Raw genomic sequence first — 14,363 nt, 5'->3', positions numbered from 1 at the left:
AAAAAGCAGCTCTTCTGAAGAGGTACTTGGGTATTCAAGTTCCCACACAGAAACACTTTGATCTTTCAGCCCCTGAAAATCTGGTGTGGATCGCTAATGTCTGGAATCGTGACGACATTATCAGTACTCACCCCAGGGTAGCAGAGGGAAGAAACCGTGCTGAAAATGACACAGAGGCCTTTGGGAGCTAAATGATGTTCACGGACAGAGAGTTCATAACGGAGTGTTTTATTCCTTACACTGGGACTGATCCCCTAATTTAAAACAGTTCATACTGGCATAAAAGAACTGTTTGTTTATCACACCCTGCGAGACTGCCTCTTCCAGCAAAGTGAAGCAGTCATTTGTAATTTGTTTCTGCCAGGTCTGCGTCTGCAGTGCACCCGGGCTGCGTTGATGGGTGCTGGGAAATTGTCACTGTTTGTTGCCCCCTTTCTGAGCTATGTCCACAGCAACACAAAATTACAATTCAAGAGTGGGTCTCAAGTGACCTCTGATGACTAAACTGGCTACAAAGATCCCAGTGGACTCCTCCACCCCTGTCTCCTAGGGGTTATGACTAACTGTGGACCTAACAAACAGAGCAACTATCTCAGTCCTATGGAAAGTCAGTCGTATATAATACAGAACAGCAGGCAGACTAGAGCCAGAACAAGGACCGGTGTGATGGGTTTTTCCTGGGTTTTCCCCTCCCATTGCTGAGCCTAGTCCCTTGCTGGGCCTAGTCGGGGGCGGTCTATCTGAACCGCACATTAGGGATGAACATTAAAATCTCCAAGAGAAGCCCGCTTCCCTCTCATCCTGGGCAGAGACAGTCGTGGGAAACTCCTGCAAGCAGCAGCCCCGCAGACACTGGCGACTCCCACAGAGCCCTTCACGCTGACGAGAGGAATTGGAAAACAGGCCCCTGTAGTCCAAAGAGCATGAGGGAAATCCCTGCTCCACTTTGGCCCCAAGCTGGACCTAGTCATAGGAATGGGAACAGCACAGAGAGGCTAAAACCTGGGCTTTTAAGTCAAAGGACACAGCAGAGGAGTTAGAGACCCCCTAAAGCTCCACATGAATGGCACTGACGTGGGGAAAACAGCAAAGGCTATTTGAGCTCAACTCCTGTGTAGACTGGCCCCTGGGTGAACAGCACGACACAGACTTGGAAAACTAGCCTGACACCAGAGTCACAGCTCCAGGAGGCAGGCTGGCACATGCAGTCAGAACATAACTGGGTTACTTGCCTGCTGAGACACAACTCAGCATCCTGCAGAGGGTTTCATGGACTTGGAGTCTCAAGGTATGCCGAATGTCTAGAATACAAAATTACTAAACGTAAAAAGAGCCAGAAAAATCTCAGCCCTAAAGTGAAAAGACCGAATGCCAACTCTCACATGACCCAAATATTGGGAATATCAGATAAAGAACAGTTATTATAACCACGCTCTGTGAAATAAGGGCAAATGCTCTTGAATCAAAGAAATGAAAAAATTCAGTGAATGAACAGAAAAACATTTGGAAACAAAAATGAACTGGGACTTGTAGGACAAGATTGAAGGGTCTACTGTGTATGTCACTAGATTCCTATAAAACAGAGAAACAACGTATACAATTTTTTTTAAAGAAATATTTTAGTCCGGGGCGCGGTGGCTCATGACTGTAATCCCAGCACTTTGGGCGGCCGAGGTGGGTGGATCACGAGTTCAGGAGATCAAGACCAGCCCAGCCGACATGGTGAAACCGCACCTCTACTAAAAATACAAAAATTAGCCGGGCATGGTGGCGCACACCTGTAATCCCAGCTACTCGGGAGACTGAGGCAGGAGAATCGCTTGAGCCCAGGAGGTGGAGGTTGCAGTGAGCCCAGATTGCGCCACTGCACTCCAGCTGGGTGACAGCGAGACTGTCTCATTTTAAAAAAAAAAAAAAATATATATATATATATATATTTTTTTTTTTTTAATTTATTTTTATTTATTTATTTTTTTGAGACGGAGTCTTGCTCTGTCGCCCAGGCTGGAGTGCAGTGGCACGATCTCGGCTCACTGCAAGCTCTGCTTCCCAGGTTCAAGCGATTCTCCTGCCTCAGCCTCCTGAGTAGCTGGGACTACAGGCGCCCACCACCATGCCCGGCTAATTTTTTGTATTTTTCGTAGAGACGGGGCTTCACCATCTTAGCCAGGATGGTCTCGATCTCCTGACCTCATGATCCGCCCGCCTCGGCCTCCCCAAGTGCTGTGATTACAGGCGTGAGCCACTGCGCCTGGCCTGTGTGTGTGTGTGTGTGTATATATATATATATATTTTTTTTTAATAAATACTTTAAAGATTCACGAAGGTCAGTGAATTCCAATAAGATCATCTCAAGGAAAACCATGTTGAGGCAATAAACTAAAGAAAACACATTTTTTTTTTTTTTAACTTGGAAAGCAGCCAAAGAAAACTGACTTATCCAGGTTGAGTATTCCTAATCTGAAAATTCAGTAATCTAAAATCCGAAACTTTCTGAGTGTTGACACGATGCTCAAAGGAAATATTCATTGGAGCATTTTGGACTTCAAATTTTTGAATTAGGAATGCAGGGCGGGGCACAGTGTCTCATCCCAACACTTTGGGGGGTCGAAGTGGGAGGATCACTTGAGCCCAGGAGTTGGAGCACAGCCTAGGCAACTTGGCAAAATCCTGTCTCTACTAAAAATAAACAAAGTGTGGTGGTGTGCACCTGTAGTCCCAGCTACTCAGGAGGCCCAGGCGGGAGGATCGCCTGAACCCAGGAAGCTGAAACTGGACTGAGCCGTGACTGCACCACCACACTCCAGCTTGGGCAATGGGAGTGAGACCTTGTCTCAAAAAACAGACAAACAAGGATGCTGAAATGGAAAGTACATTGCAAATATTCAAAAATTAAAATTAAAAAAATTGCATTCTGAGGCCGGGCGCAGTGGCTCACGCCTGTAATCACAGCACTTGGGGAGGCCGAGGCGGGCGGATCATGAGGTCAGGAGATCGAGACCAGCCTGGCTAACACAGTGAAACCCCGTCTCTACTAAAAATACAAAAAATTAGCCGGGCGTGGTGGCGGGCACCTGTAGTCCCAGCTACTCGGGAGGCTGAGGCAGGAGAATGGCGTGAACCCGGGAGGCGGAGCTTGCAGTGAGCTGAGATCACACCGCTGCACTCCAGCCTGGGTGACAGAGCGAGACTCCATCTCAAAAACAACAACAACAAAGTAAATGTAAAGCAAGCAGGCAACAAAATTGAAAAAAGAAATCAAAATTGAGGGGAAAAAATAAAACTTTTTTTTATTTGTAGAGACGGGTCTTGCTATGTTGCACAGGATGGTCTCGAACTCCTGGACTCAAGCTATTCTCCTGCCTTGGCCTCCCAAAGTACTGGGATTACAAGCATGAGCCACCATGCTTGGCCACTTCTAATTTAAAAAAAAAAAAAAAAATAGAAAACAGGCTGGGTGTGGTGACTCACGCCTGAAATCCCAGCACTTTGGGAGGCCAAGGTGGGTGGATCACCTGAGGTCAGGAGTTGAAGACCAGCCTGGCCAAGAAAGTGAAACCCCATCTCTACCAAAAATACAAAAACTAGCCAGGTGTGATGGCACGCATCTGTGATCCCAGCTACTCAGGAGGCTGAGGCAGGAGAATCACTGTGAAGCCGGAAGGCAGAGCTTGCAGTGAGCCGAGACCTCACCATTGCACTCCAGCCTGGGTGACAAGAGCGAAAGTCTGTCTCAAAACAGAACAAAACGAAACACACAAAGGAATAAGAACAATGAGCCATTCATGAGGTTGGGGCAGGGGACATAGTGACAGAAACCATCCTTGAAGAAGCCTGGAAATTGGACTTACTAGACAAACACTTTGTCTTAAATATGCTCAAGGGGCTGAAGGGAACCAGGGACAAAGAAGTAAAATAAGAACAAAGCCAGGTATGGTGGCTCACGCCTATAGTCTCAGCACTTTGGGAGGCTAAAATGGGGAGACAGCTTGAGCCCAAGAGCTCAAGACCAAGCTGGGCAACACAGTGGGACTCTGTCTCTACCAAAAAAAAAAAAAAAAAAAAAAATCAGCTAGTCATGGTGGCATGTGTCTGAGGTCCCAGCTACTCCGAAGGTTCAGGTGGGAAGATTGCTTGAACCTGGGAAGTTAAGGCCTCAGTATACCGTGATCACACCACTGCAGTTTAGCCTGAACAGTAGAGCCAGACACTGCCCCTCCCTCTGCCCCAAAAAGAAAGAAATGAATAGTGTGTGAAACATTTGGAAATAGCAGAAAATAGAAATTATAAAAAGAGACTAAAAAGAAAGTCTAGGCCTGAAAAGTAAAATAGCTAACATAAGAAATTCACTAGAGGAATTTGGATTTCAGCAGGCATCAGAAAAAGCAGCCGTGAACTTGAAGGTAGGTCAGTGAAATTACCCAGTCTAAGCAGCAGAGAAGAAGAATGCAAGGAAAGTGAACAATAAGGGGCCTATGGGATACCATCGAGCATAACAACATAGGCATTATGAAATTCCAGAAGTAGAGAAAGAGAAGAAGACACACTTCAGGAAATAATCAATGAAAACTTCCCTGATCTGATAAAGACATGAATCTGCACATCCAATAAGCTCAACAAAATCCAAGCAGGAAAAATGCAAAGAGACCCAGAGCTAACCGTATACATACTCAGCAGTAAAAGACTGAAAGCTTTTCCTTTCAGATCAGGAACAAGAATACCTGCCTTCACTACTGCTGGTCAGCACTGTACTGGAAGTCTTAGCCAGAGCCATTGACCAAGAAACGCAGGCATCTACATTGGAAGGGGTGAAAACTCTCCTTGCAGATGGAATGATTATGTATAGAAACTTCCACAGAATACACACACACTCAACCTACTAGAGCCTGACACATGAATTCAGCAGTGTGGTAGTGTACGAGATCAAGACAAAAATAAGTTGTATTTATATGCACCAGCAATAAACAATCAAAAAGGAAATTAAGGCCGGGCGTGGTGACTCACGCCTGTAACAGTTTGGGAGAGCAAGGCAGGAGGATCGCTTCCGCCCAGGGGTTTTGTGTGTGTGTGTGTGTGTTTTGTGTGTTTTTTTTTTTTTTTTTTTTTGAGATGGGAGTTTCGCTCTTGTTGCCCAGGCTGGAGTGCAATGGGGCAATCTCGGCTCAGTGCAACCTCCGCCCCCTGGGTTCAATCGATTTCTCCTGCCTCAGCTTCCCAAGTAGCTGGGATTGCAGTCATGCACCACCACACCCGGCTCATTTTGTATTTTTTTAGTAGAGACGGGGTTTCTCCATGTCGGTCAGGCTAGTCCCGAACTCCTGACCTCAGGTCATCCGCCCAACCTCGGCCTCCCTAAGTGCTGGGATTACAGGCGTAAGCCACCACGCCCAGCCCCGCCCAGGAGTTTGAGACGAAGCTGGGCAACACAGGGTGACCACCACCTCTAAAACAAAATCATAAAATTAAGAATTAGGTAGGTAGGCTGAGTGCAGTAGCCCACACCTGTAATCCCAGCACTTTGGGAGGCAGAGGCAGGCAATCACCTGAGGTCAGGAGTTTGGGACCAGCCTGGCCAACATGGTGAAACCCCATCTCTACTAAAAATACAAAAAGTTAGCCAGGCGTGGTGGTGCACACCTGTAATCCCAGCTACTTGAGAGGTGGAGGCAGGAGAATTTCTTGAACCCGGGAGGTGGAAGTTGCAGTGAGCCGAGGTTGAGCCACTGCACTCCAGCCTGGGAGACAAGGCGAAACTCCATTTCAAAAACAAACAAACAAACAAACAAAGCAAAGCAATTAGCCAGGCATGGTGGTGCATGCCTATGGTCCTAGCTATTTGGGAAACTGGAGCAGAAGGATCACTTGAGCCCAGGAGGTCGAGGCTGCAGTGAGCCTTGATTGCACCCTGGCACTCCAGCCTGGGTGACAGAGCCAAAAAAAAAAAAAAAAAAAAGAAAAAGAAGCATGGCTGGGCACGGTGGCTCACACCTGTAATCCCAATACTTTGGGAGGCTGAGGTGGGAGGACTGCTTCAGGCCAGGTGTTCAAGACCAGCCTGGAGAACATAGACACCGTCTCTACAAAACAATAACAAAAATTAGCCGGGCGTGGTGGTGCATGCCTGTAGTCCCGGCTACTCAGGAGGCTGAGGTGGGAGGATCACGTGAATCCAGGAGACAGAGGTTGCAGTGAGCCGAGATTGCATCACCACACTCCAGCCTGGAGTGAGACCCTGTCTCAAAAAAAAAAAAAAAAAGGATAGGCAGCTGTCGTATATGCTGATAACGGTAAAAATAATGTGAGACATGAAGTTCAAGTCCCTTGTGCAAATACTGAAACTGAGGTAGAAAAATGCTGATTTTCTGGAGTTACACTCTGCTATCAAGGTCAGGAGGACACCCTTTTCCACAGTATCTGGCCAGATCCTTGCCTGTTTTTTCCACATACCTGAGAGAGACTAGGAGATAATTAGCCCTCAGCTCACATGCCCCAGAAGCGTCGTCAGACTCACCATCTGAAACATCTTACACAGATGACAGGCTTCTGGCTGGCAGCCAGCATGGACAACTCAAGATGGGGCCGCAGGTGTCTGTGGGAGGCTCAGAGCAAATGTCGGGGGATTCACGGCCTCTACAGACGGTGGCGTTTCTCTTGAACAGAGCTATAAAAGAAATGACATTTCACTAGGTGCCACCTCAGTCTCAAGTCTACATTTGCTTTTGTTAAAACCCATTGTATGTCTACATTTTGGTGGATGTTGCGTAAGACAAATCATTTTAAAATTAATGCCAAAACCACAAAATCACTAACCTGATCCGAAATTCCAGAATGCGGCAAGAATATTACAAACAAAATTAGAAATAAGAATCCTCTATACCTATACATCCAAAAAAAAAAAATCCCCAAGTATTAGAATTCTTTTTTTTTCCTGAGATAGAGTCTCTGTCACCCAGGCAGGCGTGCAGTGCTGTGATCTTGGCTCACTGCAGCCTCCATCTGCCCGGTTCAACTGATTCTCCTGCCTCACCCTCCCAAGTAGCTGGGACTACAGGCACGTGCCACCACGCCTGGTTAATTTTTGTATTTTTAGTAGAGACAGGGTTTCACCATGTTGGCCAGGCTGGTCTCGAGCTCCTGACCTCAGGTGATCCACCCACCTCAGGCTCCCAAAGTGCTGGGATTACAGGCGTGAGCCACCGCGCCTGGCGAATTCAGCAGTATTTAAGGATAACACACTATGACCAAGTGGGCTTTCCCGCAGGACAGCAAGGTTGGCTGAACATTCAAAAATCAACGTGATGTTCCACGTTAATGGAGTAAAAGATAGGTGTGATCATCACAACAGATGCAGAAAAGTCACTTAACAAAATTAAACAGCCATTCCTAGCGGCAGGCAGGGTCACCCCCGAGTCCCCACTCGGAATAAAGGAAAATCAGGAGGCATCCTCCGAGAAGACCCAGATGCTGGAGTCAGCAGACAAGGATTTGAAAGCGCACAGAGTGCGTACAAATGGGCAGACACAAGCCACCAGCCACGAATTAGAAACCAACTTTAGAACTGACAAATGTATCTGGAATAAAAAAGGCGGCCAGGCGTGGTGGCTGTAATCCCAGCACTTTGGGAGGCCAAGGTGGGAAGATCGCTTGAGCCCAGGAGGTGGAGGAGAAACCCCGTCTCTACTAAAACAATTTTTTAAATAAAAATAGATGTTAACATTCAGGTGTCGGGTTGTCCGAGAGTGATCTTCTCTGGAGGTAGAAACACGGGGCAATTTTGCTTACAAATTTATATTTTTCTATTATGTTATTTTATAAGGAACTTTTTTTTCATTGTATTCTGTGATCCATCTGGAGGAGAAAAATTTTGGTACAAGTTTCAACAATGTCATCAACCAAATGCCTCTGACACAACAGAAGAGAGATGAGGACTAAGTCACGTGAAAGAGCTCTGGCATTCAGGGGCTTGGTTTGGTTGCAGAAAGAAAACACAAATATAAAACTCTTTGATCACAGAAGGCTGCAGACGGCCAGCGCCCCCGACTACAGTGGTGGGAGCGGGAGGGGGCCAGGGGTTCACACAGGCATCACCGCCAATCACAGGGTGGGTATGGGTCAGGGCTGCGTTCCACAAGGCACAAGCCGCCTGTCCCCGCAAGACATCCCAGGGCCACAGGGGAGAGAGGACAGACCAGAAACGCAGCCGGAGTCATCCATGCCCACGAACCTGTAAGATCAGACAGGAAAGCTGCTGAGTAGGCACCATCTGAGGCAGTCACTCTGGAGTCCCTTCGCACCCACGTCCGTGGCGCAGGAGGTTCGTGGGGGAGGCAGCAGCCTGGCCTTGTTTCCCATACACTGCACTTCCCGTCAGTTCCACTTGAAAAGCAGCTGCGCTCCCCTGAGTCCGCCGGCCTAGGGACACTGCGTCCTTGCCGCTCTACAGTGATTTTTAAAAAGCACATGCCTGGGGAGGGCCGGTGCCGCCAGGGCCTCACATGAGGCACGTCCGTGCAGGCCCTCACCACGTTCCTGGTGAACGGTCCTGTGGCACAGCCCCGCCGTCCGCATCAGTTCTGAGGCTGTTCACGTGCACTGCGAGAAAACCCACCCTTCTTGCATGCATTTCCCCCAGATTCATGTTTATCAACTGGTAATTACGCTCCTACTCCCCCACCCAGAGTCAGATCTCAAGTGTTAGACAAGCTAGAGTGACGCCGGCTCACTTGAAGCTGCCACTTCAACATGCAGGGACATTGCCGCTGCCAGCCACCCTCCACCTCCGCAGGCCAGCAGGAGCCTCAGACCTCCCAGAGCCACACAGGCCTCCTACAGATGCATTTCCTCCCTCCCTCCTCCAGAGCTGCCCTCGGGGCACAGGGAGAGAGGAGGGCAGGCCGCCCCGTCCCCCGACGCAGGGAGTGAGGAGGGCAGGCCGCCCCGTCCCCCAATGCAGGGAGAGAGGAGGGCAGGCCGCCCCGTCCCCCGAGGCAGGGAGAGAGGAGGGCAGGCCGCCCCGTTCCCCGACGCAGGGAGAGAGGAGGGCAGGCCGTACCATCCCCGACACAGGGAGTGAAGCTCCAGGCTCCGCACCCAGTGGCCCTGGCTTCCACCTTGTCCTGTCACAGGCCGGCACCTCTTCAGGCCCACAGGCTGTTCTGAAGCCTACAGTCCAACCAGATTCTCACAGCAAGGGGAAGTGTTTGGCTTCATAACACACAATTCTACTTCCCATTACAGGTCCAGACTACAACAAAATTAGTCACTTTTATTTAAAAGAAACATTACAAATAAGTGTGCAAAATTAAACATCATGATTAAATACACATAAAAGGAACATGCATACTTTACAGCAACATCCACACAGAGAATTAGCTGATTACATGACAGTGACAGTAAAAGAACTAAAGAAACCGGCAAAACCGAGAAGTCGCTGCTACGCAGGTTTTACATGTTTGCAATCTGAAATCAAAACCATAAAATAGAGTTTAACGGGAATTTAAGAAAATTAAATATATATCCCAAGTAGCTGACAATGTAGAGCCCATAACCTATTTTAGTTACCAAATGTTAAAAAAACTTCTGTGCCTTTCCTTCCCAAAATGTTAGTGTGTAGCTATTCTTATAAATGAGGGGAGGGGAGACGGTGGACCTGGGGGCTCTGAGGCCAGACCAGAGCATTTCCCTCCACACCAGCAGGAACTGCATGGGCCCTCCCAGACCCTGCTCTGGTAAACGACCCCGAAGTTAAAGGATGTTTTCCCCCATAACGAATGTTCAAAGTTCGTGCATCACTCTGCTGTTCCCTACAACATAACCGGGAAACAGATTTAATCCAAAATGTAACCAGGAGACCCCCTGTCCCCGCCCCGCACACGCCTGAGGTGTGACGGCTCGGCTTCTAGAGTGACCTGGTGTCTGCCTCATTCTAATGGCCCCAACAGAGACGGGGACGCCACGCACGGGCACAGGTGACGTCACGGGCACAGATGACCACGTTGCGGGTACGGAGAAGACCACAGGCTGGGCTCACACGAGGGGAAACATTCACACTGTCTTCTCTCTACAGGGTCAGGTCGTTTTTCTTCATGTTCGGGCGGGAAAAGGAATTCCTTTCTCCTTTTCTAAGGCAAGCTGCTGGTGTTCTATTCAATCTGCTTATCATGTAAGAACTTACATTTGCACACTTGTTCACTTCCCCGCTGCAGACTCAGTAAGAACGACGGAATCTGTTGCAAAAACAAACCTGAACTCGTCCACCCTCTCAGCCCAGTCCCCAGGTCCGTATGGAGCCCCCGTCAGTGTGAGGATGCGGCGGAGCCACTGAAGCTAACGTCACAGCTGAACTCATGGGAGCAGCCAGTGGCCGCCACTCGAGCTGGTCACAGCCACTGAGTTACCTACGGTGCCTTGATGATGATTCTCTCTTTAATACTGGAAATGGGAGTCCTTAGGAAAGCAGACAACCACGTATGGCTTCGAGACCAAGGTCCCTGGGCAGCCCCTCCAGCCCGTGGCCCAGGAGGCCCCTGGGGCACTGGCACCAGCCCCGAGAGCCTGAAGGCGGCAGGTGGTGGGTGCTGTGGCGCCCCCAACTGGAGTCACAGCTTGTCATCGGTCATCTCTAGAAACTGCGCGTAGACATCTCGGATGCACTCCCCCTTGGGGTTGAACAGGAATTTGTAGTAGCTGCCGTCTGCACAAATTGCTGGGATAGAAGGAGACCATTTTACCTGTGTGTTTCTTTCCCTCAAGTTAAAAGCAACGAGTCCCACTGAGCTGAACTGCAAAGGGCCTCTTGGAGCCAGGCAGCTGCTCTGAAAGCCCTGAAAGGCCCCAGGTCCCCACTGAATGCATTCGGTCGGCACCGTGGCCGAGAATCCTGACGGTCTTGGGGTGAGCATCTCATCACCCAGTGTTGGCTACAGGGTTAAGAAACATTCTTGGTCATCTATACAAACATTGGAAGACCTGTCCCAGTGATTTCCTGGGGGAAACTGGAGGGATGGGGGCTGAAGACATCCCAAATGGCCGTGCAGACCGTAAGCGGGACACACGGAGCCCACAGGAGAAACAAGGGGAACTGGGCGGCCATCGGTGCCACAGCGTGGTGCTGGGACGTCTATGGGAAGTTGGGTCTGACGCTCAGCGGATGGAGCCCAGGTGGGGTGGGAGGGGACGTTCCCTCCAGGAAGGACCACTCACCAATGACGGCATTTGGCTCTGTTCCAAAGGCACAAATGCACGGAGAGCCTGAGGGAACCTGAAACTTGGAGAAACTCCACTTGGAACTGAAGTATTTTGGAAGGAAACTGGCTGAGGCCAAACTGTGAAGACAAGAAAAGAAAGGGTGGTTCAAAGTTTACAGGAAAAAAAATCACCTGCGTAAGCTCAGAATATGCTGCTGAAAATACTAAAATGCTCCTTCATATGATTTGAGCTTTAATGAATTTTTTTTTGCCATGCATGACAAAGCCTGTTGTCCAATTTTATTTAAAAAAAAATTTTTTTTTTTTTTTTTTTTTTGAGACGGACTCTCACTCTGTAGCCCAGGCTGGAGTGCAGTGGTGCAATCTCGGCTCACTGCAGCCTCCACCTCCCGGCTTCAAGCGATTCTCCTGCCTCAGCCTCCCGAGTAGCTGGGACTACAGGCACCCGCCACCACACCCGACTAGTTTTTGTATTTTTAGTAGAGATGGGGTTTCACCATGTTAGCCAGGATGGTCTCGAACTCCTGACCTCAGGTGATCTGCCCACCTCGGCCTCCCAAAGTGCTGGGATTACAGGCATGAGCCACTGTGCCCAGCCTGCACTGATTTTTAAACCCCAACAAATATCAAATTAAATGAAAAAGATTTCAGCGCTGATAGCATATGAGGTCTATCCACACTGCTCTGCTGGCACGGGGGGTCCGTCCTGTCCACACTGATGGTGTGGGGGGTCCGTCTACACCGCCCTGATGGCGCGGGGGTCCGTCCCGTCCACACTGAAACACTGGGGACTCCTCTCATCCCTCGGCTTTTCCCCAGCAGGCATCCTAACACCTACCTGGACTGTTTATTCCTTTTTGGATCTTCAGCTGCAAAAATATGCACTGTGCCGTGGTCGCTGGATACGCAGATGAGGGATGCATCCTGATTGAAGTTGATGCTGCAGAGAAAACCAGCACAGCTCAGGCCTTGTGTGGATGTGGAGGAGTCCAGAGACTTAACCCACAGCACCTGTCGACACTGTGGAACACCTCAACATTCCCACTCTGGAGGTGCCAATTCTGCATACCGCCCTTTCTTTAACAAGCCGACAACCATCCCCACAGCACCACAGGTTGAAGCCACAAAGCCACAGCCACAATCCAGTGTATCACGGCAAGTTTTCCTTGGGTGCCCCACAAGTGCAGCTGATGAGCTGTGTGTCTGGGAGAGGGAAGGGACTTCTTGCAGACCACCCTCCACATGCTGCTCAGGGCTGCTCTCACAAGACTTGGGTGAGAAACACACATTCTCTCCAATGATCCTGGCCTCAGGAGGTGCAGGCTGCCCCTATGGAGGTCAGCTGGGCTGGGGCAGGCATTGGCCGCGTGCTGTCTGTTCTAGGAGCAGACAGGGGTGTGCTATGCACACCACAAGGCCCAGGACCTCACAGATAAAGCTGCCGTATTTATAAATTAATTACATTTTGTTTCTTTCTTTCTTTCTGAGACAGAGTCTTGCTCTGTTGCCCAGGCTAGAGTGCAGTAGCACGACCTTGGCTCACTGCAACCTCCACCTCCCAGGTTCAAGCGATCCTCCTGCCTCAGCCCTGCCTAGTAGCTGGGATTACAGGCACGCGCCACCACGCCCAGCTAATTTTTGTATTTTTAGTAGAGACGGGGTTTCGCCATGCTGGCCAGGCTGGTCTCGAACTCCTGACCTCAGGTGATCCACCTGCCTCAGCCTCCCAAAGTGCTGGGATTACAGGCAGGAGCCACTGCACCCAGCTATATTAATTACATTTTCATCTCAAAGACCCAAATGCTGCTCAATACTAGCCAAGGGGGAGGCACCAGGCCTCCTGGCCGTGGCCACAGGGCATGAGATCCTACCCAAGTAGGGCTTCAGCACTAGATACCCGGGGGCTGTAGGGACACCACTGTGGGGCGGCAGTGTGGCCTCTCAGAGTGTAACAGGCTGGAATCAGACAAACCAACATGGTCTCCAGCATCGCCTTAAACACAAGCCAGAGCGCTGGTGACGAGATGAAACCGGCAAAAACACCAGAAAGACTAAAAATAAACAGGGATGAACCCAAGCCCGCCAGCCAGGGCAGCAGCAAGACCCCTCTACAAAAACACAATTAGCCGGGCGTGGTGGTGCACAACTGTGGTCCCAGCTACTCAGGAGGCTGAGGCAGGAGAATCGCTTGGGCCCAGGTCGAGGCTGTAGTGAACTGTGACAGCGTCACTGCACTCCAGCCTGGGCGACAGAGCAAGACCTTCCCTCAAAATAAAAACCCCAAAAATACAACAAAAAAAACCCACCAACAACGAAAACCATCAAATACTGATAAATGCTGAAACAGGGTTAATTACGACATTCTTTCTACTTCTGTGTAATTTCCCACAATAAAAACTTAAAATTAATCACAATTTAAAAAGCTGAAACCCAACCCCCTAGCAGCCCAAGCTTCTCCCTCCTCTGGCCTTACGCGGGGGAGGGTGGCTGCTCCTACCCCCTCTCCCAAATCCCAAAGGCCCACTTCCATGCTGTCAGCCCGAAGTTCTTCTCCGGTGAAGTTGGAGGTGCCCTTACCAGTAAATATTGGCTGCTTGAGATCCTCTTCGCAGTTCCTGGATTAAATGCCCTGATGAAGTATCAAATATTCTTATAAGCGTCCCCTTTGAAAAACAGTGAAGTGTTTCATTATCAAAGATTCAAAACTTTTTCGTTAGTTTTTGAAATGACTCACATTCACAAATCCATTAGTCCACACAAGCCTTTCTCAAACTCACCCACATCATCTACTACTTAACTTTCTCCTCCAACTGCCAGCACACAGTTGTGCCCAAGAACGAGTTGGTTGGTGGCTCCTGGTCCCACGGCACTGGGCACAAGTCAAGAGAGGCTTCCAGAGACAACCTCCTGACCAGGCAGGGTGGACTGACCCTGGACGCCCGCATCCCTGGCTGAGACCCAGGAGGAACACCCAGGCCCAGGCTCCCTGCTCCTGCTACACAGGGAGCTCATCTGAGAAGCATTGTCCGAATCCTAAGTCCCTCAGATAGCTAGGAAAAGTAGCACGGGAATCCGGCCATCAAAAAGGTGAGGCAAAAAATAAATAAATAAAAGGACTTAAACCCATCCATGTCAGCTGTGCTGGCTTTCCCAAGA

General features: G+C 49.5%; 1 protein-coding gene across 2 annotated transcripts in view; it reads right to left on the bottom strand.

The window, feature by feature from the left end:
- The window catches only part of WDR45B (WD repeat domain 45B), a 44,711-nt gene that overhangs the window by 667 nt on the left and 29,681 nt on the right, over window positions 1–14,363 (bottom strand). Inside the window, exons 7-10 of one of the 2 annotated variants that reach the window (XM_019026390.4) lie at window positions 13,785–13,870; window positions 12,046–12,147; window positions 11,203–11,324; window positions 6,512–6,661 (exon numbers count right to left, since the gene is read on the bottom strand). In XM_019026390.4, coding sequence (XP_018881935.1) covers window positions 6,525–6,661; window positions 11,203–11,324; window positions 12,046–12,147; window positions 13,785–13,870 — 447 coding nt within the window. In that variant the 3' untranslated portion in view covers window positions 6,512–6,524. Of the gene's footprint in view, window positions 1–6,511; window positions 6,662–9,231; window positions 10,706–11,202; window positions 11,325–12,045; window positions 12,148–13,784; window positions 13,871–14,363 lie in introns of those variants that run through there. The other variant, XM_019026391.3, reaches the window with a different exon arrangement.

Source organism: Gorilla gorilla, chromosome 4 (genome assembly GCF_029281585.2).
Source record: "Gorilla gorilla gorilla isolate KB3781 chromosome 4, NHGRI_mGorGor1-v2.1_pri, whole genome shotgun sequence".
NCBI classification, from domain to species: Eukaryota; Metazoa; Chordata; class Mammalia; order Primates; family Hominidae; genus Gorilla; species Gorilla gorilla.
Note: the sequence above shows the minus strand (reverse complement) of the source record. Positions and strands in the feature narration are given on the sequence as shown.